At 39.8% G+C, this 12,860-nt stretch overlaps 1 protein-coding gene across 2 annotated transcripts in view; it reads right to left on the bottom strand.

The window, feature by feature from the left end:
• Positions 1-2,265: 2,265 nt before the first annotated feature.
• Positions 2,266-12,860, bottom strand: part of CHST8 (carbohydrate sulfotransferase 8) — a 174,508-nt gene continuing 163,913 nt past the window's right edge. For both annotated transcript variants that reach the window (XM_051805992.1, XM_051805991.1), the window contains exons 3-4: positions 6,014-6,051; positions 2,266-3,677 (exon numbers count right to left, since the gene is read on the bottom strand). In XM_051805992.1, the coding sequence (XP_051661952.1) occupies positions 2,532-3,677; positions 6,014-6,051 (1,184 nt within the window). In that variant the 3' untranslated portion in view covers positions 2,266-2,531. The remainder of the gene's footprint in view (positions 3,678-6,013; positions 6,052-12,860) is intronic.

The raw sequence follows: 12,860 nt of genomic DNA, 5'->3' as shown, positions 1-12,860 counted from the left end.
AAATGTCATTTCCTTGTTGTTCTCTTTCATTGTAACATAACTGAAATAGATATGGGGGGTAGTGGTAGGAAAAGTACCGGTTTGATGCAATCAGAAGTGCAACTTTGCTGGTATTTCTTTCTACTCATACAATGAACACTTCCTGCTGTGTAAATGTACCAGCAAAGTCTTTCAGATGTAAATGTGACCTTGTGACTCTATGAATTTATGTATATGTGTAGATTAAGCTGAAAAGGAACTGGGATGAGGGAGGAGGAGGAAGGAGAGTCAGGTGAATCTGGCTGAAGGATTAAGTTCCTCAATCCTACCCTTAGAGCACTGTAAAGCCAGCAGAGGTCTGAATGCAAATGATGCCCAGATTTGCCTCACAGAGCAAACCTGTGAGTTTGCAGGTTCCCTTTGGCTGTAATGGTGCTGCAATAATGTGAATTGAGATTCTTCTCCCAGTGGAAGTTCACCTGCTGACTGGAATGAACTCAGCACTGGTCTGCAGGAGCAGGGATAGCACACTGTGCTCTGGTACAATGACCCTGAAAAAAGCACTGAGGGCTACAATATCCATTATATCCTTCCCTTGTGTTGATGACTGTGATTTCTGTAACCACAGGCCATCAATTTATCAATTAGAATACCATCAATTTTTGGAGCACTTAATATCATTAAACGGTAAGGATGGCTTAACTCAGATTCCTAGTGGTGGTCTTGACTATGCCTCCTCATGCCCCAGTAAATCCCACCACTCTGTTTGCACTAGGAAGTGATTCGTGTGCCTTGTTTTACCCTGGACACTCCTGACTGTGACCTGTTGGATGAGGCAATAGCCCCCAGACTGTTACTGCTGGTCTGAGCTGGACTAGCGGAAAAAGAACTTTGAATAAAAAGGCTATTTTGTAGTTAAGTGAGCAGATCAACAGGTCTCTGAGTGGGTGAGAAGGTGGGACGGGTAGGTGGTTAACTGCTGCAGCAGTGATGAGGACTTTGGGCAGACAGGGAAGGGTAACTGGTTTCATGGAACAATGTAAGTTCAACAATACCTTTCTAATGCAACCAATTTTTCTCTGAACAACGGTGGAAAGTGTGATGTCAGATATGACATGTGAAGTATCTGTCAGTAAAGCTTTCACTACGAAGTATTTTGAAACAATTTTTTCCCTATTAAAATTTTTAGAACCCCAAAAATATATTGGATGTGTCTGGGTAAACTCTGATGCCAATGCATGAAACATCTGTAGGAGGATCTGAACCTGGAAACGTGGAACAGATTGAAACAAGTGTTGTTTCTTGGGTGTTTACATTTGTGCAGTACCTGTGTGTGTTCTTGATTGTGAAATACAAACTCTAGAAATTACTGGGGAGCCCAGGTTTGGCACTGTGGCAGAGTTTGATCCTTGTTCCAGTATGACCAGTTTAAATGTCATCCTGTCAAGTGGATAAATGATGTGTGAGGAAGGGTTCTGTACACAGAATGTGTGAACATTTACAGAGCTAGTGGAAGGTCAAGTATTTGATTCTCATGAGGCATTCTGCTAGAGATGAGAGAAAGTCTTCTCAAGTACAGAAAATGAACAACTGAACTAAAACACCTGGAATATTTTTTACATGTTAAGTCAGATCTAATTGTTACTAAAATAAGCAAGCGCAAAGCATTTCCAGCAATGAAAAGAATTACCCTGTTGGGCAGGAAGTGGCATTTATTCTTGCTTGTTATTATGAGGGAAAGATTTGATATTCCTGGTGACTATGAAGATTAAACCAGAGATTTATGTTAATGCAAAGGATTAAAAGAATTTTAATAACACTTATAAAGATGCAAATGTTCGCCTGCATTTTATCTTTTTGCAGATGAATGTGCCATAAGGGAGATATCGAAGGGGGAGAACACATCCTCACTCCAAATTGCAACATCTGGTTTAATACTGCTCTCACATGGTCATTAAGTATTAGTTGTTTTCACCAGTGTGTTTTTGAACAGTGGGAGTATGATTAGACTTTTTCTCCCTAACTAACTTATGAGCATGAGGAAGTAGGAATCAGCATCCAGCTTCAGACACATAGTGCCTGTTTAGTGTATGGCTTCATGCCTTGCAGATTTCAACAAACTGTAAATATTACTTAGTGCATTTTTTTCCTTGCTACTCCGTCACTTTCAGACTTATTTTCTAAACAGCAAAGGGCTTGAAATACTGGCTCCACTGTGGGATTGCCAGCTGTGTTTCCCTGGTTTGAAACTGTCCTCCCAGTGCAAACACAGGCCACGCCAGCATGGAAAATTCTGTGCTTTATTTGGGCACCCTAACATATTATATATATATATGTACATACATTTTGTATGGAGAAATTATAGAAAAAATATGATTTGAAAAAGGAGGCAATTAAGGTGAAGGTGTAAACATCTGTTTATGTTCTATTTTGTGTTTTTTCCTGCTCTTCAACCAATTGTTCACTAACACATAAGTGTATATAAACAGAAACCACCTGGATTTGTTATACAATTCAACTGATGTGACTGTGGAAATGTCCCAGCTCTCAAATCAATATAAGTCTTCAAAAGGTTTTGAGTAGTTAAACATCAAGTAATCCATATAGTAGAAGTCGTAGCTTTGTTGTCGTTGGGCAGGAGAAAGCTGTGCAAAATACTGTTGTGTAATTTTAGTGGTAGTTCTTTCTTCATTGGAGTGCCGATCTTTAAACTTGGGGAAAGTTAAATTTCGTGGAGCACCAATTAAGTGCAAGAAAAAGTTTGCGTCTTCTTCCATACTTTCGAATTTCCCCACGAAGTCGTAGTCTATTAAACACGGGCTGCAAAGCCTGTTGACATGATCCCAGTGTATATCCATACCCACTGGCCTATGTACATCCAGGAGATATTGAATGAACTCCTTAAACTTGACTCCAGAGCCTGTCCTTAATGCTTCTTTGGTGGCGTTGACCCGGTATCTGGAAATGATGGCTTTCCCAAACACCGGGTGGTAGTAGTTGTTTGGATGCTCAAACTTGTCCCGAAATGCAGATACCAGCTTTTCGAAAGGTTCACGAATAAACAGCATCTTTGTGTAAGTGTTGAGCCTGTGATAAATTCCCTTGTGATCAAACCCATCCAGCCTTTTCAGGTAGTTCCCGTAGTGCACGGTGTTGTGCTGGATATCTTTTGTGGAAGAAGCCAGGCCATTAAGCACCATGAGCACCCGTTTCCAGTTAGAGCAGCCAGCTTTTGGTACTTCACAGTATAAAACTCTGTATTTATCTTCTACAAATATCCTAGAGACATGATAAGGAGTGATTATTCTTCTGTTATTACTCTTGTATTTTGAACAAGTTTCCCTCATAATCCGCTTCCTTTCTCCTTGGATCTGATAGAGACTTTTCCACTTGTTGTTTCTGTCCTCGGATTTGAGTGTGGGCAGGTTGAGAACAGAGCTGTTCATGGAAATCAGAATTGGGCTCTTTTTAATTATAAACCTCCTCCTGCGTTTATGGAGCCTGATGGCATCAGTTTCTTCACCTTTCTGTTGATCTTTCATAGCAAACATGATGCTGCTTTGCCTTCTGTCTGTGCTTTGAAGCTTGGTGGGCACACTTTCAGATGGCTCTAATGAGTCGCTCTGCTTTACTGGTGCTGCTCCGTCTGCAGTATTTTTTCTTAATCTTCTATCCTGGTTATTGCTGGAAACACAGTCCTGATGAGGAAAAAGAGATTAAAGATGTTAGTAAACGAGAGACTGTCACCATTAACAGCTTGCACAACTTCACGTGGATCTTTCATACACTCTGAGTTCAGCAGAACTGTGCAACAAAATGCATTGCCACAAACCCTCAGCACTGTGCCTGCAGTGTGGTAGGGGCTCTGCTCTTGTCACCCTGTTCTGTGCTTACATGGAACTCAAAGGCTGAGATGAACCCGAACTGGTAATTTCCAGTTCAGAATTGGATTTAACTGTGTTTTAGGTGGCGCACCCAGACTTTCATAGATACTTTTGTCTTAGGTAAGTTGTCCTTGAAATTTCTTCAAAAGGTATCTGAGTATTTTGAGGACTTGTTTAGTTGCTCCTGTTGTCACACAAATCAAAGGGGTTTTTTGTTTGTGTTTCCCACCCTGACCCCCCCACTTCAGTAGTTAATCTTTGCAGTGAAGGCAGTTTTGCAGAGTGAAGCCTGACAGGGAAGGGAGGAGGTTTGCAGAGCTGGTAAGGTGGAGTGAAGATGTAGAGGGAGGAAGAGTAGGCAGAGGGAAGCAGAAAGGACTGCAGTGAGAACTTGGAGGGTTGGCATGCAGGAAGTGGGTTTTGTGAGGGCAGCATGAAGGGCACCCCAAAGGGAGCCTTGAGGGAGATGAGCCTGGGAGCAGAGCAGCTGAGACTTGATGAGAGGCAATAAGGGGTGGGAATGAAGCTTGGCTGGGATTAGGCAAGTGAAAGCTGAGTAAGTAAAGCAGGTCTATGGATAAGGGTTTCTGGGACCTGCTCTTTTTCATTAGGGGGATCTTGCTGGTTAATACTTCTTTTGGCTCAAAGCCCAGATGTGCTCCATTACTTTCTGCTTCTCAAAGCAGCCGAATTAAATCCTGTATAGTCTATGCCTTTAAGACTAAAATTAGGTTCTGGACACTGTTTAAGTACATGTCATCCCTGTGTTGAGGACACCTGGGAGCAGAGTGGCATGTGAACCACCAGGGAGTATTTCAACAGAGGAGCAGATGTAGTTGCAGAATGCTTATTGCTGACCCAAGGACTTAGTGGTTATTTAGAGGTTTTATAGATTTAAATTTTTGATTTTCAGTCTTTATTTTTTCCCAGTAGTATTTAAAACTGGCCTAAAAAAAGATATTTTGCAAATTTTAAGGCGTACAGTATGGGGATTAGAAAGGTCATGCTCTTTCAAGGTGGTAGATTAAATCTTAATCAATTTTACAAGTCTTTATTGGCTGAAAAAAAGCCAGTGCTATAGGTAACAAACTTTTGCTGTCATGGAGGTTATATCTTGTCACATTCTTGTTTAAGGGTCAGACATTAAACAAGTCTCAGAAAAGAGGTTCAATGCTCATCACAAAAAGCACTGGTGACAATAGAAAAAAAAAGTGTTATTTTGTAGGTGACTTGCTTAAATTGATAACTTATACAAAACTCAAGCACAACAGATCAGTATTAAACACAAGTTTTAGGGTACTGTTGCAGAATCCAGGTTTCTCGTGCTGGCTGTGGTGGTGAAGGTGGTATGTGATGTGCAGACATGATAATTTCTCATGCAAGACACTATTCAGTTGTTGGGAGTGATTGTTGTACTCTGCTCTTATCTTCAGACATTGTTGCTGGTAGCCAAAGTGCATGTGCCTGTAAATACCAGATCTATTTCTAAATATTACCCTTTGCAGAGTGGTTGTAATTCAATTCCACGTTTACTCGTGACACAGCTGATATTTCAAGCTTATCAAATTCAGACTTCCTAGAAATGTGGACCTTTAATGATGCTGAACCCAGAGTTTTTGGGGAACTCAAATGCCATGATTTGAATGCCTTGTGTCAGAAGGCCAGGCTGGAGCTGCAGAGCTGGGGTGGTGTCGATCACGGGCCGTGGCATTTGGGGAAGAACTGGCAGCTGCACAGTTTTCCTCTGCATATTTTGTACCTGTCCTTTAACTACGAAATCGTGGCAGCTGTTCAGCGCCGACAGCCACTAGATGGGGGAATTTCACCAGGATTCTTCTTGAGCCTGTTTTTAGGTACCTCAAGACATTCATTTCATCAGTACCATTGCATACAGAATATTATTATAGGCAAAGTTTACAGTCTCTTTTAGCAATATTCAGCCTAGGAAAAAAAACCTCATAAAACTAAAGTTGTGTAGCTTATCACATTCATATTTTAAAAGGAAAATTTGCATTTCATGGCAAAGCTTTTGATGCATCTTTCCTTTTCAGTGCTTCATCTCTGGTGTAGTGGCCTTATCTGAGCCATCTCTATCTACTCCATACTTGGAATATGGATACAATTTTCCTTATGTACTTCTGAAAACTTACTTTTTTTGGTTGCTGGAATCCCATGTTATATTTTATCCCTAAACAAAGAAAGAAAGTAAAGTAATTATTTAGAAATAAAAAAACCCATTAGTTTCTTTTTTTGCTAGACTGATACCAGTGTGTCCTCTGGTAGCTAAAAGGAAAACAGGAATAAGTTTTGTTAATGCAATGATAAACAGACCAATGGTGAATCGTATTTAATGTATATTTCATAGTAACAATACTCCTTGGAAGGCCTCTTTATTTACAGATGTCATAAAAATTGTGAAATGGAGTGATTTTCTCTATGTCCCTTTTACAGATGGGGAAACTGAGATGGAGAAAAGTGATTGCTTAACCCCAGTTTAAAGGCCAGTTGCAGAACAAGAAAGCCATGGTTCCAGGTTAGAGCCCTAAAAAAAGGCTGTTCTTTGTGTATTTGCCAAAAGTAAATGTATGGTTTCTCCCCCTGCAACTTTGGATAGTATGGTAATTAATCATGGTAACATGGAGCACTCTCCTCTGCTGTAAAACCACAGCAGCACACAGTGGGGCTATGTACAAGTGAGGTAATGTTTGCAGACTTCTGGAGAGACAAACAGTACAAAATTGTGTTTTGTCTAATCTTCTGGCTTTCACAGTGATGTTTATCTGAAAATAGAATAATAAAGATGTGAAAATCCTGGATGACAGCTTTAGCAGGTGTGTAGGATCTCTTTACTCTTCCTAACCTCTGCTAACTATAACTTTATAATAGAGGAATGCATAATGGAAAACACAACTTAATTATGAAATTTGTTTGGGGCTTTTCAACTGATCAAACTGTTATCATTGCTGTCACTGTTGCTTGAAAACCTCAGTTTAATAAGTCTGCATGATGAATCCACAGCCTTTTGGACTTGTTACAGGTAAAGGTAACAAATCCAGGATGAAGTAAAAGCACCACTGGGATGGCTCAGAGCCATCAGGTTGATTTTTGTGGTACTAGGAAAGCACCTTGCAGGATAGTTCACATTGCACCTTATTGCAGTTAAAGTGGCTTAGGTGATCAGTTGTGCTTTGTCTTTTAAATCAGATCTACAAACTGGTATTTGTAGTAGAGCCTAAGTAAAATTGCTGTGGTTATTTCTGTGCTCTAAGAGCTCATTTAACAGTGTTCATGACGCTTTTGGTTTATGTTTGAGCTTTAACTCCACTGCAGCAACTTATTAGCAATAAACTCAACTGAAGGTGGTGTGGGATATTGTGATTCTATGCCTACTAGAAGTAAAGGGCATATTATTTTTACTTTATCAGAAATGAGTTCTAGACATCTTACAGAAGGAGTCTTAAGCCTTCTCCTACCTGCTTCTCAGAAGTGTTCAGCTGCAAATTAAAGTAGGAAGGTATATACTAAATAGAAACAGAGCTGGCCTTTAGCATCCTTCTGTGGGTTCTGGAGGATTCAAACTGATGCTTTTGCACCAGACTTTAGCAGATGCTGCTGAGATGTTATCCAGTTCCTGATGTGATCAGTTGAAAAACCCACATTTATTCTTCTGTTGTGTCATATGCTACAGAGCAATGCAGGACAGGAAACTGCTGTCCAAAAAACCCAGCAAAACCTGAGCACAGCACTCTGAAAGCATTGATATTAGAGTGTGGGTGATCTGTTTATACCATGAGAATATTGTATTTTTCAGCAGATGTAACCTCTTCTGTCCTGCTAACCATAAGGGCATAATTTTAAGCCATTTGAGCTGCTTGGCCTTTGCTCTAAGGCATCATTAATTCACTGGAGTAGTTGCTTAACTCATAAGATGGGGAAGTTCTACAATTCTGTTCCCTTTCCAGAAGCATTTTGAGCTTTTAACAGTTGGAAACATAGGTGAGGAAAGACTTATCAGAAGGCAGCAAGTACCTTGGATGGAATCAGATACAAATATTGGAGCACTTGCTATGTCCAAATTATACTGTAAAAGTCAGGGTTAGCTTTTTCCAGTTGTGGTCATTTGTCCTGACTTAAGGGGAACTGTGATACCTTGTAGCAAACCCACACACTCTGTGCAAAATATGTTAAATTTGGTATGTTTCTGCCATGACTAAGAATTGTTAAAAAAATCCCACAAAACTGCAAAGAGCAGGCATGAGACCCAGCTATTTTGTGGTTAATTTTGACTAATTATGTTTTTGTAGTAGTGTTTCATAGAGGTAACTTATTTGAGAGATTAATATTTTCTACTGATATGCAGTGCTTTAAAAAAAAAATAAAAAAAATGCTAGTAGGAGATGAGTAACCATTTAAAAAGATGTTTTTTTCATTTACTGGCTTTAAGATGTAATCAGAACAATAATTCATGCTTAATGTAAATGTTTGGAGAAGCACTTGCCAATCTCTTCAATGTTTTCTGAATTTGTGACATCTAAATTTGGCTCCTTTTAGCTGTCTTTCTCATGATACAGTCTGTCACTTCAAATTTAAATCTACATGAAAAAACTCTCTTAAGTGCAGTGAACTTGGGGAAGTTAGATTGCACAGATCTACTATACTAATCAAAATCCAAATTTAATGTTATGGAATGTCTTTACTATCCATGTTTCTTACCACGATGCTATTGCCAAAATGGGAATATTTCTGGCCTTAAATAAACCACTGGTGTCTGCTGCACCCAGTTGAGGGCACTGATTCAGAAATGTTTGGTGCCAGACATGGTGATGACCAATATCTCAGGGCTGCTCAAACACAGAGGGAAGAGCTGAGAGACAGAATCCTTCTATCAGTTGTGTGTGGTTTAAGTTCTCCTCCCCTTGTGTGACCATGATTTTCCAGGCCTGAGCCTGGCCTGTATTTTGTATCTGCTTTTGTTTTTCATGAAATACGAGCTTCATGCTCCATCCAGTCCTACCATGTAGTGAAACCCACTGTGAGCTTTTCTTTCTTTTTTTTCTTTTCCAAATGCTACCAGCAGCACAATAAAATGGCCTTTATCCTCCTCGTGTAACGTTATACAGTTTTACCTCTCCGCCTTCTCCTCTGTCTCTGCTTCAAGACCTAATTTTGTTTTGCCTCTGGTGTTTTTCTCCACTTTGAGACTCAACTACAGCTGAAATATTTTTTAATAAAAATGATAACTTCAAGTCTGCATCTGCAACTCATCCCTTACGGGGCTTCTCTACACAGTGTGCACTTGTTTGCTTCATCTGACTGGATTTGTGAGACGTCCTCTGGAAGGGCTGTTTCTGTCACTTCATGTGTCATGTCCTATCCACACATGCCCCAGTGTTAGATCTTTACTCAGAGGCAATAACATGTACTTAATTGCAGAATGAGTAATAGGTCAGTACTCAGAATTCTGACAAGCATGAAAAAAGTCTAGTTTGAAAATGATTTTTCCCAAAATACTGGTCAGATAGTTCTTTTCGAGGTGTGGAGTTTGTTTTGTTTGTTTTGTGTTTTTGTTTGTTTGTTTGTTTGTTTGTTTTGGTGTAATTTAAAATGATCTCTTAGCTTGGACAGTATAAAGGACATGCCCATATGTGATCATCTGATCCTAACTTACTCTGGTGTCCCCTTGCTTACAGATAAGAATTCAATTACTCGTTAAAGAAACTTATTTATTTTGAAGATTGCTACCTTGTAAATGATTTGGTTTTACTTACATTTAAAATACAGATGTAGTGTACACATTTGGAATACTTTTGAAATATAAGAACCTCTAAAATGAAAGCATTTTCTAAAAAAATTGAGGCCTTATTAATAAAACAGACCTTACATGTGTGTATGTTTTAATTATATGCTATGTCCATATCCTTTTTCTACCTTAAATCTGTAGTTTATTTCATTAGGAAAAATGCTGTCAAAAGTTCCATCAAAGCTACACACCCAGGATCTCATTTTAATACAGATGAATTAATGAGGCCAAGTAAAGAAGGGTTAGCAAAGCAGTGGCACATCTGAAACTGCATCAGGAAAGAAGCAAAGCTGTCCAGTGAATCTGTATAATCTGATTTCTCCCCAGTGAGGCTGTGGGTGTGTGGGGTCACCTCCCACAGGTGGGTAAACTCCTACAGGGAATGCTTTGCTTTAATGATACACCCCCTTGTCAAAGGCAGGTTTGAGGGTTATTTCCTCTGCACAGAGCGGAAAAGAGGGAATGTTTCTGTGGCTGCTTCCCAGGCTCCAAAGCCCTCTGGAGCTCTGAGGAGTTAAGTGTGACTCTCTGATAAAGATCTTCCTTTCCCCCCTATTTTGGGAAGTCATAAGAAGTTCACCAAGCTGCCAAGGGTTGGGGTTTTTTGTTCTCTTTGAGCCTTCTTTCATGGGTGAGTTCCTCTTGTAAATCAGGTAACACATTTTTCCTGGGTTCTTAGCTTTTTGTTTCGATCCTACCACTACCAAGCATGCAATTTCTAATAGTTTAATGCAATCTATTTGAGGGAGTTTGAACTCTGACTCGTGGCTTATTCTAAAGCAGTTGTGGGGAAGCAGAGTACTTCCCAGAAAGATAGCCTTGTTTTCCCCTCTCCTGTGCTCATTTTGTGCTAACACACAATTACTTTCTATTGATCCTGTGCTTTTCAATCCCAGTCAGCTTCAGAGGGGCAGATTTTGGAGCTCAGTGGAGCCATGGGTGTCACTTCTAAACCAGGCTAATCTGTGGTTCCACCATCCCACAGGCAGCAGGCACTGCAGCCTCGTGCTGCTGCACTTGTGTCTATGATGGGTGCCTATGATGGTAGCAGCTTGTGTGCACTTCAGTTGATTAAAACACGATTACTCTGGCTTTTTGTAACTGAAATGACTTTCCATCTTAATGAAGCAAGGGAGTCTCTGGACAGAAGTACTGTATGTGGGGAAGGCAATGCAATTCTGAAGGGCATACCCTGGAAATAATTAAAAACGTTCGGTTCATCCATCAGTTTGAACAAGAAAAAATCATAATTTGGGGAGCCAAAGTAGAGATCAGTACACACATTAAGTGACTTTTAATGTCTGCCAAGTGAGGACTTTCATAGTGTCAAAAACTTGGTATTCCCAGTTGGTTTGTGGTCCCAGGAGCCAATCCTGTGAGCCTGGATCAAGCAGAATTGCACAGAGCCATCATTCTGCAGCACAGTGCTGTGGCTGCTGCCACGGTGTCACTGCTTCCCCCTTCATTCCCCAGTTAACTCCCTTGTAGCCAAGGCTCTTGGTGCAGTGTCCCTCTTGACATTTTAACTTAGGCTATCCTACACATGGCTTTCTTTGCCTTTTCCAGTAAGTAATTTTTGGAGTAAAAGATCAGAGTACAAGCTGGGTACCCACTGTTTCTAAATATGGGTGCCACCTGAGTACAGTGTTTATACCTACACTGTGTTTCCCAGACAAAACACCCAGGCTGTCTTCCTGCTGTTGTTTCCCCCTCATAAAGGCTTTGTGTCTTTTGGACAACCTGCCTTATGCCTGTGTTGCTGTACATTTGTGTTGTGTACTAGTTAGAAATACCATCTCCTGACACCTCTGTTTATTTTTCTGTTATTCTAAACACAGCTTCCTGTGAGAAATAATTGTTTCCATATGGTTTGCCTTGCAAATTTTTTGATTCATCAAGGTGAAACCAAGGAGAGAAGTAGAAACAGAAATGGAGGCATTTTAGAGATAAACTCCTTTTGAATCTAAGCCCAGTTAAAGTGTTGCTGTGTCATCCTAGTAAGTCCTGCATAGCTGTGGTGATGTTGGTAGCTGAGTATTGCCTGAAACTGTGGTGTTGGTTCTGTCCAAAAAATTATAAATTTACATCCAGACTTTGTGAAGAGGCTTTCTGTTACCTGTCCTCTGCTGTGTTGTTGAGATTGGAAGTTGTTCGAAGAATAGTTTATTTTATTAATTGGAATTTGGAAACCCTGATACTTCTTTGACTTGCAACATGCTAATGGCACAAGTGTATGAACCCTTAGAGAAAAACACATACTACTCTGTTTTTTCAAAATGATCTGATGTTCTAATATACACTGAATCCATCTCCTTGTCTAAATAATCCTGTGACTTAACTTGGGCTGTTTCTGTGGTACCTGATAAAGGAAAGGGTCCCTTTGTATTCAAACTTAATTGAAAGAATAGGAAGAGCTGTTTGTGAATTTATTATGAGGAAGGTATGACTACTTGTTTACTTTGTCTTCTTTGCTATTTAGCCTTACTAATTAGAACTTGCCATTTTCTGACTCTATAGAATTCTTATCGAATATAAATTAAGAAGGCGGAAAAGTCAAGCCTGTGCATTCCCCATTCCTTCTGTGGACCTATCCCTGGGAATACTGTTAATTAGCATCATTAGCTTTCAGGCACTGTCAGCAGTTACTTGCAATTTCTACTTAATACCTTTCAGTTATTCTTCATTCTCATATTTAATATTTGCATATTGCCTTCGTAGCATGACTTTGGCAAGGACATTACACTTTTTCAGATTTATTAAAAAGTAAAAGCTAAGGTTTAAAATATAGCACTGCATTTATATTTAGTAGCCTGTGAGAACTATTCAGGTAACCAGAGGAGTTTCAGTGAATTTCAAGCAAGCACTTAATGTCATTTGACTTCATGTATCTAGTTAGAATAGATCACCTAGAACCCCAGAAATGTTTCAGGACATTGTGCAGGTAGGACATGAAAACTTCAGTGGTCTTTCTATTGGAGGGGAGACAAAGTAATACAGGTAGAATTTTTGACTGCTTTCATGTCACTCTGTAGAGATGTTTCTTTGGAAAGAAAGCATTAAAACGGAGAGAGAGAAGGCTGCAGGCAAAATTTAAAAGGTAGATCTACACAGACGTGCCCCTGAGTGCTGAAGTTCACTGCTTTGATAGATTGACTGTAGATCAAATGACACAGATGTCTATCCACATGTTGTATATT

The sequence above is a fragment of the Manacus candei genome, unplaced genomic scaffold (genome assembly GCF_025592945.1).
Source record: "Manacus candei isolate 608988 ecotype Guabito, Panama unplaced genomic scaffold, ASM2559294v1 h1tg000065l, whole genome shotgun sequence".
Classification (NCBI taxonomy): domain Eukaryota; kingdom Metazoa; phylum Chordata; class Aves; order Passeriformes; family Pipridae; genus Manacus; species Manacus candei.
Note: the sequence above shows the minus strand (reverse complement) of the source record. Positions and strands in the feature narration are given on the sequence as shown.